General features: G+C 33.6%; 2 protein-coding genes across 2 annotated transcripts; both read right to left on the bottom strand.

Annotated features, from left to right (window-relative positions):
• Positions 1-6,563: 6,563 nt before the first annotated feature.
• Positions 6,564-7,293, bottom strand: LOC107847280 (defensin-like protein 183). The gene is made up of 2 exons (XM_016691470.2): positions 7,200-7,293; positions 6,564-6,902 (listed from the first exon to the last, which is right to left on the bottom strand). Exons 1-2 carry the CDS (start codon positions 7,252-7,254, stop codon positions 6,679-6,681), a joined length of 279 nt encoding a protein of 92 aa, XP_016546956.1. The 5' UTR covers positions 7,255-7,293; the 3' UTR covers positions 6,564-6,678.
• Positions 7,294-11,549: 4,256 nt separating this feature from the next.
• On the bottom strand, positions 11,550-12,226 carry LOC107847312 (defensin-like protein 183). Its single transcript, XM_016691499.2, has 2 exons — positions 12,141-12,226; positions 11,550-11,869 (listed from the first exon to the last, which is right to left on the bottom strand). Exons 1-2 carry the CDS (start codon positions 12,193-12,195, stop codon positions 11,646-11,648), a joined length of 279 nt encoding a protein of 92 aa, XP_016546985.1. The 5' UTR covers positions 12,196-12,226; the 3' UTR covers positions 11,550-11,645.
• Positions 12,227-23,962: the final 11,736 nt, after the last annotated feature.

Below are 23,962 nucleotides of genomic sequence, written 5' to 3'. Positions count from 1 at the left end.
ACAGCATATGCTAGTGGCAAAATATGTCCTGATTAAACAAGTGGAAAAGTGTCTATCAGCTCATGCCAGCATATACATAATTTTGTCTAAAACAATTTCATAAAACTCACCTGTTGTATCCAGCACATTAGCAGACAACATTGTTCCCTTGTAAGAAGATTTCAGAAAAGTTCCATCAACAACAATGGTAGGCATACAATATCTCCAACCCCTAATTGATGTGCTCAATGCGACAAAAGCATATAAAAAGTGATTGTCCTCTATTTTTTGTAGTCTTGTGAATGATCCAGGATTTGTTGTGTTTACCATGTATAGGTAAGCTGACAATTTAGCATAAGATTCACTCAAGGAACCTCTAACTAGTTCAAGTGCTTTTTATTTGGCTCTATATGCTTTTTTGTAGTTCATCCTATTTCATACAAGTTTCTCATTTCTTCCACGATCTTTGCTGGAGCGTATGTTGACCTTAGATTTAGAAAGTTGTGTTTCACCATTTTAGCGATGGTTAAAGAAGTAGCATGCCGTTGTGAAAGCATTCTGTCCACAATTGGACAAGTGTGATCGTCGATAAATTTGATCACCATGAAAACTTCTGAATTTTGTTGACTTGAAGATCTAAAAGTCCAATTGAATCTCTGATTGATACACTTAAGATAGTACCTAGATACATTTATATACAATAAATATATATGCAGTACACTATTCATATCCAATATATATGCAAGTGTTATGCAGAAATTACACAGTTCATATGCAATACTTTATATGCAGTATATATACAGGTCCTATATAGTAGTTACACAGTCTGTACACGGGTCATATGCAATTTATATATAGGTCTTATACAGTAGTTACAATATTATGTGTAGTATTTATGCAAATTTATACCAACATTTCGATAAAATATTAAACTTACACATTGTTGACACATAATTATATAGTCTAATATCCAATATATATATATATATATATATATATGCAGGTGCTATACAGAAATTACACAGTTCATATGCAGTACTTTATATCCAGTATATATACAAGTTCTATATAGTAGTTACACAGTCTGTACACAGGTCATAGGCAGTTTATATGCAGTATTTATGCAAATTTAAAATCAACATTCCAATAAAATATAAAACTTACACATTGTTGACACAGGTCATATAAAGTAGTTATATAGTCTAATATCCAATATATATATATGCAGGTGCTATACAGAAATTACACAGTTCATATGTAGTACTTTATATGTAGTATATATACAGGTCATATATAGTAGTTACACAGTCTGTACATAGGTCATATGCAGTTTATATGTAGTATTTATGCAAATTTAAAACTAACATTCAAATAAAATATAAAACTTACACATTGTTGACACAGGTCATATAAAGTAGTTATATAGGTTATACCTTGATGATGATGATCTTTTCACCTTAAATTGGAATCTCTCACGGATTACATAATGTTTCATCATACTTGATATTGTATTTTTATCCCAGTATAGCTTACATTCTTCAACATCTCTATAAAGTGGATCCCTAATTATCGATTCGGTCTGTTCTTCAATTTCTTCATCTTCAATTGTATAATCAGAAATAGGTATTGGATGAACTTGACTAGCATTCAGAGATGTTTCGATCAAATTTTCAATGGACGATTCTCCATTTTCAAATGTGTTTTGTAGTGTTATACACAATGAAAATTCATTTATATCCAAAAAAAAATTTCATCTCCATATAAAGTCTAACACTCATATCATTGTAAATAGTCATAGATCCACTCTTTACAATGTATTTTATTGTCATTAAACTAGAATTTTGCTCTAGATTCAACTACTTATACAGTTCATCAACAAAATATCCGTACCTGCAATCCGAATTCTAAAGTACTCCATTGATTGTAAACTTTTCAAACTTTACATCACTTAACCACTCTCCTTCGTACTGTATCATAATTGAAACTAAAATCGAACTTGAAGCCATAATTTCGTATCAACTGAAGCTAATTGTGAATGAAAAAAAAATTTGAAGCTAATTGACGGAGGATATTGTATATTTATATACAATTTATGAAGGTATAAGGTAATATGGTGTATTTGAAAGAGGATTTGTGAGATTTTAATGGAAAGGAATCCTGAGGTAAAATTGGGGAAGGAAAGTGTGAGTTTCAATTGAAAAGGAAAGAAATATATTATGCTATTTTTGCTGCTTCTTAGCGATGATTAGAAGATGGCTAAAATATGATATTATTTTAATGGCTATTAAGTGGGAATTAAAAACAGTGGCTATTTTTGTGGAATAAGTTTTAGGAGAAGGGCTATTTTTGTCCTTCTCCATTTATATTTTCCTTTAGTGGGATTTGTATTTCCAGTTATGGAATCTCCTTAAAGGACTATACGACCTCACGTCCAATTAAGAATTAATTTTTGTAACATCCCACATTTTTTAGCTTGAATTTAAACCGGTTCTTTTCATGCGTGTAGACTTGAACTCAATGATTTCTATATAAATATAAGTGGGATGATCAATTATTTAGTGTGGGAACATCTTTGGATATTGGTTGAAGTCACAAAAATGCCTTAGCTCAAGATTGAGTTGAGAACATTCCTACCTATTGAGTTTTAGTATATGATTTTAATTGAGTCAACTTTTAACAACCATTACTCATAGAATATAATGATTTAAGTGGCCTACTATATACCAAATTAAAGTCCTCCGAATCTTCTTTCCAACTCCACTAATTGTTCATCAATTCAAGTTTGGATAAAAAGTTATGGGCATTTTAGTAAGGCACTATCCGAGGTATGTGATGGGTTGCGCGAAGCAAACCTTCTGCCCCGCGATTGGACCTACGGTGCGACCCCACCAGTACCTAACATGAAAATATGTTTTTTCCACGTTAAACCAAGGGCAATGGTCCTTTCACCCCATATAACTCTCACAATCTGTTTTTAATCCCTAGATTGGTCCCAAAGTATGGTAATCACTATCTAATTCCTGATTCATCTTTTCTCCCAAAAACCCCAAGCTCCCAATCTAAAGTTCAAGAAAGGTCAAGGATTATGATTTTTTCTCAATATTTTCTCACTAATTTCATCGTCATGGGTATAGGAAATAAATCCAAGTCTTCATATCGATTTCAAGTTAGGGTTCAAGCTTCAAAGTTAAGGATTCAAACTTTTTTCGAATTTCTTCCATAAAAAAGGTATGTTGTACACTCCCTATTTTAATTACTATTTTATTGCGCCAATTCACATGATTTCTTACGTGTTCTTGAATGCTTGGTTAAACTAGGGGTTGGGGGGTTTAGTTGTTTTACACGTGGATGATTTTACCTTTGTTTTAATAATTTTTCTTCATGATTTAAAAGGTGGATTGTGAATAAAAATTTTGTCTTATGATAATGGTGAAATTTGATACTTGATTTCACATTGATTATGGATTTTGGCATGATAATGACATGAACCCCAACCCACTTCATAATTTAATTTTTGAATAAGGATTCTATAGAGTTAAGCTCATCTTTTGAAAATATTGCATTGCATTAACTGGTAAATGGATAAAAAGGTTTTGAAACGCCCATGGTGACTATGATTTGGGATTTAAGACAAAATTTGGAGTCTAATGGTTAAATGGTTATGGTATGCATATTTGGAATAGCTTGCAAGTTTATTGGTATGACGATACCAATTCGAAAATGCCTTAAATAAAGACTTCTTGGCTGGTATTAGTGTTATATGCAAAACTGTTTTAATTTGAGCTTAATTTAGCTCACCAAGAAGGTGTAGTTCCAGGAGACGATTGAACGTCGACTTTTATATCCAGATTGGAACTGGACTTAAACGGACCAACACTGAAAATCACGTTTGTCCACGTTGGGAGGTCTTGTCCTAAAATACGAATGACCATTGTGTTTGTTTTACACAGTTTATTTTTAGAAGGCTAATTGACTATTGGTGGTTTTAGCCTATTCCTTGGTACATGAGGCTAGCATGGACTGAGGCCCTTCCAGTAGGGAGAGCCAGACCCATATAGCTCATGGGTGCCTTTAGATCGGTACGAGCTACGCAGTTTAGGATTAAATTTTCAAAAGGTCATCTCTCATGTCCCTTGCCCCTATCCCGACATCCTATATACTTATCCATAATTATTATGTATGTGATTTATTACTATTTTTTGATAAATGCATACATATTTTATCCCTTTCTTTGGGTCGCATATCAGTACTCATCATACTGACCATCCCCGGACGCTACATCATTTCATGATGTAAGTTTTGAGGGCTTTTCTTGTGACCCTGTGTAGCGTTAGGTGGTTCGATACTCCGATTGGTCAGCTGTAAAGTGGTGAACCCTCCGTCCTTCAGAAGGCCTTGTCTCTCTTTGTTTTCATTTATTATTCTAGCACTTTTGAATTTCTTTTATTATAATTGAGGGCATGTTCCGACTTGATTAGTATTTTTTGGATTAGATGCTTTTATGGACAGTGTTGGGATATCATTGTGGATTTGGTTTTGACTTTCAAACTTTCTTTTGATTTACATATTCCTCTTATTATCTTGGTTGGCTTCCGTTGTCTATCATTTCTATTATGCTCTTGAGATAAGGCTAGGAGTCATCTCAGGCCTTGTTTGGTTTGGGATGAATGTCACGATCAGACCCCAGTTTGGATCGTGACAATTTTTTATTTTTATAAAAAAAATAGACTTTTACCATAAGTAAATAATTACCTTGATCAAATAAAAAAAATTAATTCTATATAAAGGATGAGGGGAAAATTTTACGTAGAAGTTTCATGAAAAAAGTATTCATTGTAACACAAGTTTTATGAAAGAGTCTTGTGAAAAAGGACTTTCATTATGAGAAAAGTTTTTATTATGAAAATAATTTTCATCATGAGAAAAATTTATCAATATGAGAATAGTTTTTATGAGAAAAACATTTTATTGAAAGTGTGTGAGTCCAATACCAAATCAAAAGAGAAAAATATAATTGACAAGAAAAGTGTTTTTTGTTTCTTTTATTATGGGTTGAGATTTTTGAGAAAAGTTTCAACACAATATTCATAATTCAATTTGTTCAAGAGTTCTGTTGATCAAGGAGTTGATAGAAAAGACCGATCTCGGTGTGAATACGCATTGAGTCTTCATACTATCGAAGAAATTCCGAGCTACAACTATCACCACCAGATTTATCTTGATACGTAGCTGTTAGATGTTGATAAATTTTAAATGCAAATAGATCTGTCTAGATTATTTTTATCTTTCGATGTGTGTTACGAACACCCTACAATCCTACAATGATTGAATTAGGGTAGCTCTATCTATACATATTGGAAATTTTTTGCACTCGATTGCCCTTAGTTTGAGAAATTCAATATCAAACTGCAATGTTTCTCTTATTCAAGAGCTTGCATTTCTAAAAGTATGTGTAAATTCTACTCTTTTCTTTTCAATTTGTGATAATTTTTTAATTTCAAGATTTAAATAGATTTATCTTTGACCATAATTTTTTTATTTATCTTTTGACTTTTTAAAATATCAATAATTATGTATAATATTTTTTTATGTAGTTTTCAAATATATAAATTTTATTTTAAAAAGCTTGAAGATTTTGTGGTCAAATTTACGATCAAACTTAATCTTTTGACTCTCAAAAAATGAAAAGTGACACATTAATTGAGACAGAAAAAACATATCAAATTACATTACTCTTATTTTTGTAAATGAAAACTATAATGTCTACATTAGGATCATGTTCATATAACTTAAACACTATCCATACAATCTACTCATTATCTTTAAGAGTTCATAAACTCAGACTTTTTGGTGATCTCACTTTTTCTTTAATTTAATGAATGATTTAGTATTTGAAATAATGACTCTTCCTAATTTAAATTTATATTGCATGGGTCCATTAAAAGAAAAGTATTCTCTACTGGAAATTTATTCATTCTCAATCGTTGTTCGGCAACCTATCTTCAGTATTAGCCTTTAGTCTTTCGATTAGAGTAGGGGTCACGAGAGAGCATAAAGTACCATCTTGAAATATTTGATGCATTTTCCTTTGTAATATTATTGTTTGGGTACAACGATCGTAACAAGCCAAACAAAATCAAGATTTGACAGAAAGAAAAGTAAGGGCTATTTATGTCCAATTCAAAATTTCTTATATTTTTCAATGTAGTTGATGGTTTGGATTACTTAGTGTTAATTGCACGCCTAAGAGGACAAGCCCGTCTTCTGCGCACTACTTAAAAAAACTACAAACAGGGATTCTTTGTTAAATAGACCTTTTAATTCTATTATTTAATTAAATGGACAATAAATTTTTTTATCTAGTGAAATGACCCATTTTTAAGACAGATCTATTATCTGTCCGACAATCAATCCGACAGATCTATTATCTGTCCGACAAAAGATAAAATAAAAATAGGTCATTTTGTTAATTAAAAACTTAAGGAGGGTTGAACATTTTGCTAAATACAAACTTAAAAAGGCTTAATAGCCAAATTTTCTCATAAACAAAATACCATATATAATACACACAAAAAAAAAAAAGATAAATTTAGCAACAGTCTTTTCCATATCATTGAGCTTTAAACAAGTATACATAGACATATATCCTAATAAAACATCAAATTAAAACTTTGGATCCACTATTTTTATATTTGTCTTCTAACAATCATGGTGACAATTGCAAACTCTCAATGCAGAGCCAGGGATGGTCTCACAAGCACCAGATGGATTTTTCTCCTTGAAATTATCGAAACAGTTCTTCTCACAGCACTGTTCGCCACAAAGCTTGTCACTGCATACGCCCAAATTTGTTAAGCATTGGTCATTTGGTACTATCTCATTTGCATTGATACTACCCGCTGTGTCGCGAGCCCCACTGCTACCTGTTCAAATAAACAACAACGTAACATAACCAGTGACATTTCATACGTATGAGACTAAATGATAGTTTTAAATGTTTGTTAAGTTGTAACCATTTCGATCTCTTAAATTTCTTCTAGGTAAAATATTATCGCTAAACATATTAAAAAAAAAAAAAAATTGATCGTTAATCATATGTAATGACTGATTAGAAATAAATTATCAAAAAATGATGTTAATTATGAACTATTTAACAACAGATTAACAATAATTTCGTAACTAATTCATTTTTTAGAAAATTGCAAGAATAAAAAATGTACCTGCTACAAAAACAAGGAGGAGGAACAAGCACAAAGTTGATGAAAGTTTAGCCATTTGTTTGTGATTAAAAAAAATATGCAAGAAAATATTTTGAATATGAATATTGAAGTGTAGAAATTGAGTACTCATCCATGGCTATATATACTGTGCATAAAGCCACAAAAATTGAAAATTTGGATGGAAAAGAAATATTTATAAGGTTAGATAATAAATGAAATATTGTTTTAAGTACTGATTTGTACATTCTTTGACTTGAAATTTTATATTGAGAAAACTATTATTTTTTCTGGAAAAATGGATAGCATGAGACTTGATTTTTTTATTATATGTTTTATTAAGAAAACTATTAATTTTCCTACTAAAATGAATAGTATGAGACTTGATTCCTTTTTCAATTCTTTGTTTTGAAATGTTTTATTAAGAAAACTATAAATTTCCTGCTAAAATGGATAATATGAGTCTTAATTCTTTTTAGTCTTTGTTTTGACATGTTTAAATTTCAGAAATAGCAACACTCTAGCTTTAATTATAACTTTTATAGCAACAGTTTCATAATTACGAAAAATAACAAATTGTATTTGTATTTAAGTAAAATGTTGCTATATAAATACATATGCAAATATATATGTATTACTCATAAATACATATGCACAACTGAAAAATACATATTCTTCTATTACTATGAAGTGGGTAAAATATTACTACTTTTGCTATAAGTTACAATTTTAAAGAAGTGTTGCTATTTATTGTAATTATAGTCTGTGTAATTTTTCCTATTAAGAAAGCTATTGATTTTCCTACTAAAATGAATAGTATGACTTCCGATGCGTGTTACGAACATCTCACAACCCTACAAAATTGTATTAGGGTAGCTCTATTTATGTCACACTGGCCTCTTCCACGAACTTTGTTAACACAAGATATTTTATGCATCCGGTTGCCCTTAGATTGAGAAATTCTATATCAAACTGTAATCTTTCTCTTATTCAAGAGTCAGCATTTCTCAAAATAGGTGTAAATTCTACTTCTTTCATTTCAATTTATGTTTCACGTTTCGAATTTCGAGATTCAAATAAATTTATCTTTGATTGTAATTTTTTCTTTTATTTTTTAAATATTTTTAAGAGAAAATGCACTGTTTTCATCCTAAACTATACACGAAATTGCTAAAACACACCCGAACTTTTGGAGGGTCCTATTACCCTTGGACTAATTAAAACTGTATTTTTGACAACCTTAGTGCCTACGTGGCCAGGATCGTCTCAACGAATTTGGTGGCCTGAAGCAAAATTTTAATCTGAAGTTTCAAGTATATTCAATAAAATTAGCTTTTGTGCATCAGATATATATCTCATGTGGCACACGTGCATCTCAGGCGACGTATATGCATCTTGTGCGACTTACGTGCATCTTATGTGCATTATGTGCGCTATACATGCATCCTGTTGTCAGTTAGTAAAAATATTTTAAAAAAAATAGGGCCTCCAAAAAGTTAGGGCCTCAATCCATTGCTTTAGTGGCTTTATGGTCGAGCCGCCCCTATACGTGGCACATACGTGTGTCTACGTGGACCTTCAGTGTGTTGATTCACTGATGTCCCACATAGGCACTAAGGTTGCCAAAAATACGATTTTAATTCGTCTAGGGGGGTAATAGGACCCTCCTAAATTCCGGGTATGTTTCAGCAATTTCGTGTATAGTTCAGGATGGAAACAGAACATTTTTCCTATTTTTAATTGTCAATAATTATGTATGGCCTTTTTTACGTAGTTTTCAAAGAAAAGTGACAAATTGGCAGCGGGAATATATCAAATTAAATTAATCTACGTATACATGAGAATGATGCTCATATAACTTGAAAAAATAAACATAAAATCACCCCTGAATTTGTCCTACTTTTGCAAAAAGACATTTAAACTTTGTGAGCGACCTTATACCCCACAAAACTTATAAAACCCATCATAAATACACCTTTTAATCCCACATGACGTGGAGAGTGTATTTCACTCTCCAAATAGAGCGTGAAACAAGTAAAATTATATTTTGCTTATTAAAAAATCAAGATTTATTTAATTAGAAATATTTTTTAATTATTTTATTTATTTTAATTTTTTTCTCTTTATCTTCTTCATCCAACTCCTCACCATTTTCTAACTCCTCACCATTTTCTTTCATTTTTCTATCCTTTTACTTGTCTTTTTCCTTTTATTTTTTTCTCCTCGTTTTTCAAGTTCTTTCACCTTAAGTTTATATCTGTTCCATTACTATATATTTACTATTTTTCTTTTGATTTTGTTATGAAATTATGATTTTTTGGTTAAGAAAAATACAAGATTTAATTTTAATAAAAATTTGATTCAACATAATTCTATTTTATTTTTAAATTTTAATTTGAATCCAATGATGTTTTAGCAGTAATTGTGATGACGGAGATAACTAAAACAACGTTCGAAAGAAAAAAATTTCAAGCTTAATCATATCACTCAACCCACTCTATCTTAGTTTTCTATCTAAAAAAAATAAAATAAAATAATTAATAATAAAAAGATTAGGATTATTTAGAAGAGACAAAATAAAATAAAATAAGAGGAGCTAGTAAGGAGGTGGTCAAAGCTGTAACATTTATCAATGGTGAAGTGTAGAGAGTAATGGGAGTTCATGAAGGAGAGGGAAAGAAAAATAGAAAAAAAAAAAAAAAAAAAAAAAAAGGTTAACAAATAAAGTAAGAAAAAATAATAAAAAAGTAAAATTAAATGAATTGACACGTGGAAAATAGTTATTGGTGCGTGAATCCACTTCTTTTCTTGCAACTGATATTGACTGAAAAATAGGATATTTATTTCACTTTTAAATTGTTCAGTGGGTAATAGGTCGTCTGCAAAGTTTAAATATCTTTTTGACAAAAGTCGAACAAATTTAGAAGTGATTTTATGTCTTTTCTCCATATAACTTTAACAGTCTATCCATACAAGCTACTCATTATCATTAAGAGTTCATAAACTCAGACTTTTTGATGATCTCACTTTTTTTATTTAATGGATGATTTAGTATTTGACATAATGGCTCAACTAATTTAGATTTAGGACAAAAGCATCGTTTTCATCCCAAACTATACCCGAAAAGTCGAAGCCACACCTAAACTATACTAGTGACCTATTACACATCTAAACTATAAAAAAGTGAAACTATTTACACCCTATCAGGCTACCACCACTTGCATGTGGTGTGGTGTTTTACACGCGTTGTCACGTCAGCACCACGTCAGTAAAAAGTATCACTTTTTTATAGTTAAGGTGTGTAATAGGTCACTTAAATAGTTTAGGTGTGGATTCGACTTTTCGACTATAGTTTGGGGTGGAAACGATGCCTTTTCCTTTAATGTTTTTAGCCGTTTACTTTTGTTATTTAATAGTTTGGACGCGCCTAAAATAAGTGTAATACACGCGCCTTAGAATGAGGGTCGCGGGGAGGTAATAATATCACTTTTATATAGTTAAGGTGTGTAATAGGTCACTTATATAATTTAGGTGTGGCTTAGACTTTTCTTGTATAGTATGAGATGGAAATGATGTTTTTTCCCTTTAGATTTATATTGCATAGGTCCCACTAAAAGAAAAGTATTCCCTATTGTGAATTGCTCCATTCGAAGGGCTTCGTATGCAAATTAAATATCAAAACACGGCGACGGAAACGACACAAAAAATTCAGACCCATAACAACAATGTTTCCTAGCTGCAAAAGGATGGCTTCAAAAGGCAATACTCTCGATCGTAGTTTGACAATCTTTCTTCAATAGAGGCCTTCAGTCTTTTAATTAGAGTAGGGGTCAAGAGAGAGCAGAACGTACCACCTTGAAATATTTGATGTTAGGTGCATTTCCCTCTGTAATATTATTGTTTGGGTACAACAATCAGAAAAAGCAAAATGAAATCAAGATTTGATCGAAAAAGAAGCATGAGCTATCTATATCCAATACAAAGTTTCTTGCATTTTCCAATGTAGCTGGAGGCTTGAATTACTTAGTATTGTGTGCCTAGGAGCAGAGGCGGATTCAGAATTTCAAACTTGTATATTCCCAAGAGCTCCTTTCCTACCACTAAGTTATCCCTTGATTTAGTTATGGGTTTCCACCTATTAATATTTATAACTTTTGACAATTTTTCTACGTAATTTTAAGCCTTACGGTAGCAGGTGTGAGTTCTCGGAAACCCACACCTTCTACTCTACATCTGCCACTGCCTAGGAGGGCAAGCTCCTCTGCTATCACGGAACTTAAAGAAGCTATAAATAAAATAACATATATAACACACACACAAAAAAAAAAAGATGAATTAAGCAATAGTCTTTCCCATAGCAATGAACTTTAAACAAGTATTCATAGACATATCATCCCATCCTAACAAAGCATCAAATTAATACTTTGGATCCACTATTTTTTTTACTTTCTAACAATCATGGTGACAATTGCAAAGTTTCAATGCAGAGCCAGGGAGTGTCTCACAAGTACCAGATGGATTTTCGTCCTTGAAATTATCAAAACAGTTCTTCGCACAGCACTGTGCGTCACAAAGTTTATCACTGCATACGCCTAGATTTGTTAAGCATTGGTCATTTGGTACTATCACATTTGCATTGATACTACCCGCTGTGTCGCGAGCCCCACTGCTGCCTGTTCAAGTAAATAACATCGTAACAGGTATGAGAGACTAAATGATAGTGTTAAATGTTAGTCAAGTTATAGCCATTTCGATCTTTTAAATTTATTTTAGGTACAAATATTATCGCGAAACATAAAAAGGATTGATCTTTAATCATATGTAATGACTGATTAGCAATAAATTATCAAAAAATGATGTTAATTATGAACTATTTAGCATCAGAATTAACAATAATTTTGTAACTAATTCATTTTTAGAAAATTGCAAGAATAAAAAATGCACCTGCCACAAAAACAAGGAGAAGAAACAAGCACAAAGTTGATGAAATTTTACCCATTTGTTTGTGATTAAAAAGATTTGCAAGAAAATATTTTGAATATGAATATTCAAGTGTGGAAAATGAATACTCATCTATGGCTATATATATACACTGTGCATAAAGCCACAAATATAGAAAATTTGGATGGAAAAGAAATATAGGGTTAGATAATAAATGAAATATTATTTAAGTACTTGATTCGTACATTCTTTGACTTGACATTTTATATTGAGAAAACTATTAATTTTTCTGCAAAAATGGATAGCATGAGACTTGCTTCCTTTTTTTTTTATTCTTTGTTTTGAAATGTTTTATTAAGAAAACTATTAATTTCCTGCTAAAATGGATAATATGAGTCTTAATTCTTTTTTATTCTTTGTTTTGACATGTATTATTAAGAAAATTATTGGTTTTCCTACTAAAATGAATAGTATGAGACTTGATCCTTTTTTTAATTTTTAGTTTTGATATGTTTTATTAAGAAAACTATTAATTTCCTGCTAAAATGGATAATATGAGTCTTAATTCTTTTATATTCTTTGTTGACATGTTTTATTAAGAAAACTATTAATTTTCCAACTAAAATGAATAGTATGAGACTTGGTGGTTTGGGCTGCGGGGATAAAAGAGTTTTAAAATGAGGTGTAGGTGACACAAGTTTTAATAATTGAGTGGAGGTAACAATTACTTTATTACGGATTAAGAAAGTTGAGGAAGTTTGAAAATAACCCATAAGTTTTTTAATTTACACTTTGATCCAAATGTTAGTTAATATAACATGAAACAGAGGGGGGAAAAGGCGCATTTCTCTCTCTTCTCATCCGTTGTTGTTTTCTCTCTCTTCAGGATTATTGTTGTTTATTATTGCTGCTGCTTTATTCATCATCTTCTACTTCATTATATCATCTTCTACTACATTATCATCTTCATCTTGTTTTTGTCGAACATTGTTGTTATTGTTGTTGTTACCGCTACTGTTGTTGTTAGGTCAAATTTTGTTTCCTATATCACTTTCCACTTTGACATTACTTCATAGGTGACTTTGGTAAGTAAAATTATGATTTTTATTCGAATTTGTCATCTGGGTACTCAGTTACTGCTGTTTTTTTCAATAATGGATAGAACCCGATCATGAATCCAACATAGTGCCCACAATTTAAATAGATCACTCATCTGGTGCATCAGATGAGTAACTGTTGCAGCGGAAGACGAATATGTTGGATTCATGTTTATGCTTCTATAGTGCCTGTAACATAAATCGAACAGATGAGTAATCTGTTGCAGCAGAAGATTTATCTGTTGCAATAGACTAGTTATCTGTTGCAACAGACTAGTTATCTGTTGCATCAGGCTGATTATTTATTGCATCAGACTGCTTATCTATTGTAATATATGAGTAATCTGTTGCAACAGATGATTAATCTGTTTAGAATAACACAAATCAACCCCTGCCACAAACCCAACAGATAACCAATATGTTTCAACTCTTGTTATTGCTACTGTGTTCAAAATTATTCCTTACATCCAATCGTCAACATGTTTGTTTAGAAGATAATAGACAGAATGAAAATTAAATACTCCCTGCGTCTCAAATTATCTGTCCCAAATTTCCTAATTTGATTTCTCATTTTACTTATCTTTTTTCATTAATCAAGAAGAGACAAAAAAAATTCCATGTTTTACCCTTTGCATTAATTACTTTTTATTCAAATTTATATGTAAAAATCATTTAATAGGGGTATTATGGTAAACTAGACATGTTATTAATTATTTTTCTTAATCAATGTGTCATCTCAATTTGGGTCGGGTAATTTGAGATGGAGAGAGTATGAATTAAAATGTCAAAGTCGTGCAACAGACTAGTTATCTATTGCATCAGACTGATTATTTGTTGCATCAAACTGCTTATCTGTTGCAACATATGAGTAATCTGTTTGGAACAACACAAATCCGCCCCTGCCATAAACCCAACAGATAACCAATATGTTTCAACTCTTGCTATTGCTACTGGATTCAAAATTATTCCTTGCGTCCAATCGTCGACATGTTTGTTGAGAAGATAATAGACACAATAAAAATTAAATATGAATTAAAACGTCAAAGTTGATCAAACATAATTCTTTTATTAAACAAAAACAAATAAAAATACATATGCATAAACTAAAAGAAAAAAATAATCTTATTATTATTATTATTATTATTATTATTATTATTATCATTATTATTATTATTATTATTATTATTATTATTATTATTATTATTATTATTACTACTACTACTACTACTATTGTCAGCCGGCCAATCTTCAACAGGTAGCAGCAAGGCCCTCCTCCGCCTGCGGATCTCATGGAGCATCCTTGCTCTAACTGCTCCTAGTTCTCATTGCAGGTCATGAACCTGCATCCGAAGTTCATTCACGGTGTCTTGCAGAAAATCAACATCCCACACTGGATCAGTCATAGCTAGAATACATATGAATTGACAAAAAATGTAAAAACAAAAGTAAAGAAAAGAATATCCGAATGCAATACAACGTATACTATAAATTGGCAAGAAAAAAAGTTACCTGAGTTCGGGACTAGAAAGTGGTGCAAGGTGTAATACCAATAAATAATAGAGTGTAGTTGAATGAAAGATTGAGTAAGGAGGGACCTATTGTAACACCCCGTATTTTTCTAGCATATTCTAAGTTCCTATACATGAGTATTCACTTATAAAATTTTTGAAACACTCATTATTCTTCAGTTTAGAGCCTGTTATTGCTTAGAAAATTGAATTATCTTTCCAACGATATAAAATTCGCCTAAATTCGATAATCGGGTAAGAAGTTATGACAATTTTAAGTTTCAGTCGTTAAACACCGTTATTTTGACACTTAGCGCATCGCAGAGCCAGTGTAAATAGTAATTGTCATTTTTCAGTGAGGGTCCGCAATTATGGCGCGTCGCCTAGTTTAGAATTGTCAATGTCCAGTGACCCTACGCGATACCACCACGTCATGTTGAGCCCTCATTTCTCAGTCGTCCGATTCTAGTGACACGGCGTGATAGCGCCGTGTCGCGCCAAGGGTGAAAATAGAGAATTTTCAGTTAATTCTGAGATTTAATTTTCAAGGGCTTTTAGGTTTTTTTTCCTTATTCCAATCAGCCTAAACACTGGATTAAAGCCCTAAATGAACTATTATGCCATCATTTACTCACTCTTCTCAAGAAATTAAAACATTCTCTCCCTAATGGCAAAACCCTAGTTTTAAGAGAATCAAGAACAAGCTCAAGAACTCACCAAGAAATTTATCCATTAAGGTATGTTAAATGTTCATCCATGAGTATTTTTCACCCATGGAGTCCAAGTATCCGATTTTAATTATAAAGTTATCATTTTTTCAAGATTCATGATATTTAATTGTGATTTTAAACCACGAGTCTCCATGAACTTCCATGAATATTGATTTTATGCTTTGTTTTAATGAGATTATCGTTGATATAAATTTCCACATGTCTCAATATGTCATTCTTCGAATTAACTCATGATTAAGTGTCATTGGTATTGAAATCATGCTATTATTTAAATTTTATGCTATTTTTTCATGAGTGGCTTAAACTATGAACACCAAGTGTTTGATAAAATGCCTATAAGAACTAATATTTGATAAAGATTTTCATACTATGTCCTCTAAGCTTGATGCTATTTTACTATTATTTCTTTTGAGTCCTGGGGGTATTGAATACCTGAAAACCATAGCTGTTTTATCAGTCTAGTCTCAGTACATTATAGAATAGTGTTCAGATTATACTATGAGCATTATCAGAATAGTCAGATATCAGTCATTAAACTCAAAACAGTCTAGTATCTCAGTGTCATTCAGTTGGGAGTAGGACTCAGCACCGAGCGAGTGTAGGGATGGCGACTTTCCCGTCAAATAGGCAAAGTCGTTAGTAGCAGTCCCTATACTCCAGAACTACATAGCCAGCATAGGATATGAGTAGGCACCCATCAGATTAGGCTTGACTATCTCGCAGGGGTCACCCGTCAGTTCAGGCTTGACACCCTTAGTCCTTTGGATATTATATCAGTTTAGTGGATCCACACAGTCAGCGTTAGTACCCATGGCACGGTATTAATACCCTTCCAACTGGGGTTACAGGTTGGACCCCGATTGGCTCAGATTAGAGAATGTCGGTCAAATCCACAGTCTCAGATACAGTCTCAGTTACAGTCCCAGTTTAGTTATTCAGTCTTTGTATTGTGTGATCAAGGCATACAGATATCAGTATATTTTTTAGTACTTCAGATTATAGATTTTATTCAATCCATGTTATATGTCGGGTCATACATTTTCAATATTTTACAGACTTTCATGCATGTTCAGTATCTATAGATTTTATGTTCTCTGTCCAGTATTCTATGCTTTACACGTATACTCAGATAGATCATTACTCCTCTTTATGAAACCTTGCATGTTAGCCTACCTCATTTAGCATACCAGTACATTCAATGTACTGATCGCATATTTTTCTTTTGCGCTATGATTCCTCATATCATAGGTGTTGACGCTCAGTTCCCGAATCGCACCTAGATTCTCAGATTATCAGCAGCACAGTAGCAGTAGTGAGTCCTCATCATCCGAGGACATATTACTTTACTTTATATCTTTATTTCAGTAGTTAGTAGAGTTAGTTGGAGACCTGTCCCATCAACTCTCAGTCAGTCAACCTTAGAGGCTTTTCAGACACTACAGTCAGTTAGTTATTCAGTTTATCAGTATTTTCTCAGATTCAGACAAATGTCTTTCCTAGATTTATATTTCAGTTTGAATTAAGATATTAAAACCTTATGGCATTTCAGTTATTCTTCCGCATTCATGATTATATTATCCAGTGCTCATAGCAGGTACTAACTCATGGGTTAGGTTGTGGTCCCTCAGGACTATAAGCACCGTGTAACGACTAGGGGGTAGTCTCGGGTCATTACAAACTTGGTATCAGAGCCTAAGGTTTTAAAGTGTCCTAGAAAGTCTGAAAGCCGCATCGAGTAGAGTCTTGTTCACACTTATGGATGAGAGGCTACAAGGCGTATAGGAAAAGTTTCCCTTCTTTCAGTATTCATGTCATGCAAGTGAGCATGAGCTCAAGTTAAACCCTCAGTCTAATCTGTTTCCTTCTTCTATTTGCAGAACATGCCTCCCAAGAAGAACGGAAGAAGAACAGGAACTCAGCCAGCCCCACAGCCCATCCAGGAAGATCCTCTGGATGAGTTTGTCTCTCACGCAAAATTTAGGGTTGTGTTCACTACTCTAGCGAACTCTATAGCAGCACAGAATGAACGGCCAGCTGCTGTTCCGATCAATCCAGTGGCCAATACTGCTGCAACAAAAATTCGAGACTTTACGCAGATGAATCCTCCTTCTTTCACGGGGTCCAAGTCTGAAGAGGACCCACAGGAATTCTTAGATATGGTTCAAAAGGTAATGGATGCTATGGGGTGACATCTAGTCAGAATACTGAGTTAGCTGCATATCAATTGCAGGATGTAGCCCATACTTGGTTTAAGTAGTGGAAAATTAATAGAGGTGTTGATGCAGGGTCTATAGAATAGGAAGAATTTACCACGGCTTTTCTAGATAGATTCTTTCCATTAGAGTTAAGAGAGGCCAAGGTGCTAGAATTTATTAATTTAAGGCAAGGCAGTATGAGTATGAGGGATTATTCTCTCAAGTTCACTCAGTTAGCTAGGTATGCTCCTCATGTGGTAGCTGACAATAGGTCCAAGATGAGTAAGTTTGTGTCTGGCATATCTGATAGTATGGTCAAGGAGTATAGGAACGCAATGTTGATTAGTGAGATGGACTTATCTAGGTTGATGGTCCATGCTCAACAGATAGAGAAGCAAAATATTAAGGAGAGGGAGAGAGGAGACAAAAGAGCTAGAACGGGTAATTTTAACTTCAATCAACCAAAGTCAGAAGGTGGTAACCGTCCTAAGTTTCATCAGAGGCCTTCAGCCCCAGTACCTTCTTCAGCCAGTGCCCCAGTACCCAAATTCAAAAACGACAATAGGGATAGGGAACCAGGCTCTAAGTCTCAGGTCAGTGTTAGCAGTGCTCATACCAATCCTCTATATCAGAAATGTGACTATATTTTGGTGAAAACCTAGCTGAATCTCATGTTATAAGCTTATATAGGGGGTGGAAAATTGACCCTTTTACCCTTAAAGACGCGAACATTTAATGACTGAAAACTGGGTATCGATGCGATTGGCGACGCGGTGCGTCGATAGCATCCACACAATACCCGACGCGTCACGCCATGATCGTACTAAGCTTCAGTAGTTTTGACTCTGGCAACCCGCAACAATGTTAACCAACGTGATAGGCGACGCGGCGTGCCAAGATCACATTGGTCCACTATTTTGGGACACCAAACGTGGTCTAAACGAGTTCCAAAAAATCTAAAACTTGCTCGAAAATACCTATCGACCTCTCTCATCATGAATCAACAAAAATATAGAACATTAAGGGACATGAAGGTCGCAAAATGAGATTACCAACTTTCGAAGGCCCAAAAAAAACTAAGTCTGGGAACTTAGCTAGAATTTTCTAAGTCTGAGACCCCTTGGCAAGCCTAAAAGGATGAATTAAGCTTAGAAATTTTATGGGGTCTTACATACATCCACCTGGAAAGCCAAAATTGGTCAATGCTAATCACGGAGATACAATAAAACAGAAAAGGATAACTCATCTGTTCTAGCAAATTAAACAGGTCTTTCTCCTGTTTTAAATTATCCTAAACAGATTATATTTCTGTTGGAACAGATGAATCAACTGTTGGGATAAATTTCTACTTGAGAAAGACTTGTATGATAATTTCCAATGGATGAACCATCTATTGCAACAAATGACTCATCTGTTGCAGCAGATGAGTCATCTGTTGGTATAAATTAAAGTGGTACAAAGAGCGATTTGATTTGCTAAAACAGACGAGACATATGTTGCAACCGATACTTTATCTGATGCAACAAGTTAGTCAACTATTGCAACAGATGAATATCTGTTTGATAATTTTCAGCAGATGTGTTATCTGTTGAAACAGATATGTGTCTGTTTTTAGTTGAAAAAGACATATATATATTCATTTTTTTCCAGCTCGTTCTACTTTTCTTTGACCATTGTACATTGCTCAATAAAAAACACAGACAAAGGAGTTGCAATTTGCTTTATTGGATGCTTGATAATGCCTTGAAAATTAGTTTTCTTCTCCTCTTAGCCTTAATCTCTAATGGAGTGGATGGATATAAAATTCTCTTTGATGGAATGACACCCCTCTTAGATGTCAATTCCTTTACAGAAGCAGTTAATGCATTAATAGTATTAATCACTACATCATGTTTCGCCTTGCAGTCTTGACATTTACATCCAGAACATTCGCTAGGAGAGGCAAAATCTGTATAACCAGTATGATCATAATCATAATGGTTTATTTTAAATACCGTAAGAGGAGCATCATTATCACCAACAGCATCACCACTACCACCACTAACAGCTCCATCACCACTAAGATCATCAACAATATTAAGTCCACCCTCTAAAATTAGTTTTCTTGTAATGGTTGTTGCTCCAAACAATTCTATTTTTATTCTGTCAATGACCTTAAGGTCCGATAAAGTTTGCACAGACCGTAAAGTAAGTAAAAATGGCATCTTCAACTCTTGATTTATCAAAACTAGCAACAGATGCACAATCTAACATAAATCATTACATATATTAAAGGATGATTAGATCATTTAAAAAATTATTAATTAAAATAAAAACTTAATTACAATTATACTTACTACATCCTTCGGGGAGTTGAAGAGATCAAAAAATTTTGTATTTTTATCAGTTTTGGCCGGCAACCATCTCAAGATTCTTGGACAGGAAACTTCTTCCTGGTAGTTCACTTGTTGTCTCTAATAAGGAATGGCTTCAAAGCCCAAGCCTATAAAATAATGCCAATAAATCAAAACCATTATTGAGTGAAAAAAATGAATGATATCATAATAAAAGAAAGAAACATTTACCATGAAAGCCCATGGAAAGCCATATAAGTTGACTGTCTTTGGCGCTAACTGAGTCAACAAATATTTGACAGTTATTTTGAAGCTTTCATAACCCCAAAGATAGTTGTTGAATGCCTCAAGATCCTAGGAGAGCTTTATTAAACCAACACTTATATTGTTGTTAACGTCTCTCGCCCAAAGAATATTATGTACACACCAAACCAAGCACAATGACTGCTTGTGCTTCTTTGAAATTCTTTTATCTTTCAACGCTTCTATCAAATTTTTATTTTTGAAGCTTGGACCAACAATGGACACCAAGTCATCATGATTACACGACTTGACTTTACCTTTTTTGGGTGTGTGGGGTGCTTTTTTTAGGCTAGAATAGGTATAACATGAGAAGGAGAAGGAGGATAACATTTTAGTCCAGTAACTATGGCAAACTCCTTACAACCAAAACAAACAGGCATGCCACAGTAATTTATCCACACCTCATCTATCTTATCTTTATTTTCATACATAAACCTACACTGAGAAGTTTATATACCATTTTCATTTGGAAACGAACATTGTTGTCCTCAGGCAAATCAAGATATTTCTCAAAATAGCTGTCCTTGAAATAAGTATCCAATTTTTATTCTCGAATTATTTTTCTGAAGGCGTTAAAGATTTTCCCATGGTTGACTTAATCGCGAAATCACCTGTTAAATCTGTGGCACTATCCCACTGCATTCTCACAGAATAATGATCAATGCTGAAGGTTTTGACCAACTCTTCGGTGGAAGGGCTATTAGCATTTGGATCATCTCTTTTGAAATATTCCTCCTTCCCGTGTTCATTATATTCTGCTCCTCATTGAGAAACGCTTGTAAAGAAAGCTCATAGAGTGGTGGATGTAGCCTAGCTGCTTCACTTGTTCCTTTACTTGGACTTGATTCGGTTTCTATTTTTTTGGGAGTCATATTATCTAAATTAATAGGAACACAAAAAATAATATTATAGTTGATTAATGCATTGTTAAAAAGGAATAACAATAAATCTAACATGCAAAACAGTAAAATAATAGTTGCAATAAATCACCCATCTATTGCACCAGGTGTAGATACGTAATTTTGTCCCTCCAAAAGATATTTTTTGCCTATTTACCTTATTCTACCATGTACCCTCGTCCGTATGATAATCCCTTTGCAAAAAGACAAAAATAACAAACCAACAACCTCCTCTTATCAATTTTGGACAACACATCACCACCCCCACACCTTACCCTACACCTGCATACCCTCCCTCTCTTATGGGATACACAAGAAAAAAGGGGGACAACACACACCATTTTTTGCACATAATAAGGACTCACATCAAACACACAAATACTCATTTTATCCATCCTCTCATCCACGGCAAAACATACATAATCACGCACTCACAATTGATGGGATTTGTCCCTTTTCTTCTTGCCAATACCATACACAAAATCACTGGCAAGAAACACTCATACACGCACACGATACGCATAGCCATACAATGAGAGACGGCGAGAGAGGGAGAGATCCACGATTGAAATTGAGGGAGAAGAGAGTGGCAGTTACTGTTTCAACGAATATCTCACCGAAAATGTGCCAAAGCCATTATAAATTTGGTCAAAGCCATCAGAAAACATCACTAGCCCCGGTTTTCAACCAAAACAGCACCTGCTCGACCCCATAATCAGACAAAATTGACCAATTTTGATCTATTTCAGTTCGATTCTGGTGAAGTTCATCGGAAAATAGTTAAAACTGTGATGGGTATGAGAGTTTCGGTACAGTTTTCTTGCTGCTTCGCAATTTGCTTTGGGTTTGTGTTGTTGCAATTTCTGTCTCGGGTTCATCGATAGTCGTTGTTGACTCGGGGATTTAGGCTTCGATTTGTCATAACCCATTTGTTGAATTCCGTTTCGTGTCTCAGTTCTTCAATATCAAGTTTGGATTTCATAGCTGTTGAGGTTTTCCTATTCGAGGTCTCGGATTTGGGTTCCTTTAATTCTATATTATCTATGAAATCGATTCTTTGAAGGTCCATCTCTTAACTTTGCTCTTTCATTTTCTCGAATTTTGGTTAATGTTGTGATTTTATGGTGTGGTTTTGAATACTTTGAGCAAAAATATTGATTGTTATTGTGGATGACTCGTGTGCTTAGTTTGAATCTTCCTTGGGTGTATGTGTTGGATGTTGGTTTTGGATTTTGAAAAGTGATTTGAAAAGTGTTGGATGTTGTGTTAATCATTGGTTGAGAATGAATCGGTACGGGGATCAAAAATTGGTAAAAAGCGAATATTATGGTATTTTGATTCATGATTGATGTTGAATGTGATATGTTGTCGAGCGGGCAAATAAACATTAGGCCAGGTAGGAAAATTTAGAATGGGAGGATTATTGGAATGCTTGAAATATTTGTTGAATGTCTTATTTTCCGCATTTGAAAAGTGTATTCATTTGGCCGGGGAATGCCCCGAGGTATTTGTATTTATTCACCGAGAAATGTTCCGACGTACTATGTTGGCGAAAGATGATCGAGATGAAGGCCCGAGGCATCAGGTAAAACATTGGAGCATAGTTTAGGACTAGTGTAGGTTAGCGTAGGTTTATATTTTTGCATTTTTTATTTTAGACTGTATAATTGGACTGGACACTAAATTTTGGATTGTTTTGTTTGTTGATTGATTGTTTTGCATGCTTTTGTGTGGTTTATATAATCGTAGCGTCAAAATTAGCTGATATGCTTCACCAAGCGACCGTGGTCGAACCACGGGATCGAGGGGTGCCTAACACCTTCCCCTAGGTCAACAGAATTCCTTAACCGGAATCTCTATTCACGGATCAGTTTAAAAGAGTCAAAATCGTTTTGAAAAGGATTTTCCAAAGGTGACCTGGCACACCGAATTATGCCAAGTGGCGACTCTGAGTTTTGAATGTAAAAATAATCTTTTTTCGAAATAAATTTTCATCTTTTGTCACTTTATTAATTAAAACCCTTTCGACCCTTAAAACATATCATTTTGGAGTTAAAAAAAATGGGGTGTGACAGCTCTGGCGACTCTGCTGGGGAACTATTTCAGAATTTGAGCTTTTTTTTGGAGTCGTATCGGCTTTGTTTGGCATTACAAGTGTATAAGCATTGTTTGTGATTTTTGTTTGTGTCTTCACTTTTGTGCGTTTTCGTGCTCTTTGTTTACAATATTTATCCTATGTATTTACCGCTTTTATATCTGACATCATGTGCATAACCCGAGTCATTCTGTCCGCAACAAGTCTCGGAGTGCACGTCGTGGACACGAACTTTAGTTGAGTCACCTTCATTTTAGGGAGGGAGTCGTTGGATGTATGGAGTAGGTGGAAAGCTAAGCAGCCACTATCGACCATATGCTCCCCCGAACGGCCTTGTTAGTGAACCCCAGCATAGGTCAGCCTTTAGGTCATGTTTATGTGCATCATATTGAGACCTAGCGGGTCCACTTGATCCTTTGTAGGAGACTTACCTCTAAAGCATTCCTACGTGCTAAATGTTGCATCTTTGATGATAACGTGGTCATTTGACAGAATGATGTGGGGTAAAGCATGTGTTAGAAAGTAAAGTGTGAAAAAAAAATTAGTCCGAAAAAGAGTTTTGTAGTTTTTATAGTTCTTTATGGCTTTTGTTTTTCACAATTCAAAAAAAAGATTTTTTTTACAATAGGAGGTTTTATAAAGGAAAATGCAAATATATATATAT

This window comes from Capsicum annuum, chromosome 11 (assembly GCF_002878395.1).
Source record: "Capsicum annuum cultivar UCD-10X-F1 chromosome 11, UCD10Xv1.1, whole genome shotgun sequence".
NCBI lineage: Eukaryota > Viridiplantae > Streptophyta > Magnoliopsida > Solanales > Solanaceae > Capsicum > Capsicum annuum.
The sequence above is the reverse complement of the archived record's forward strand: the minus strand, read 5'-3'. Positions and strand labels throughout refer to the sequence as shown.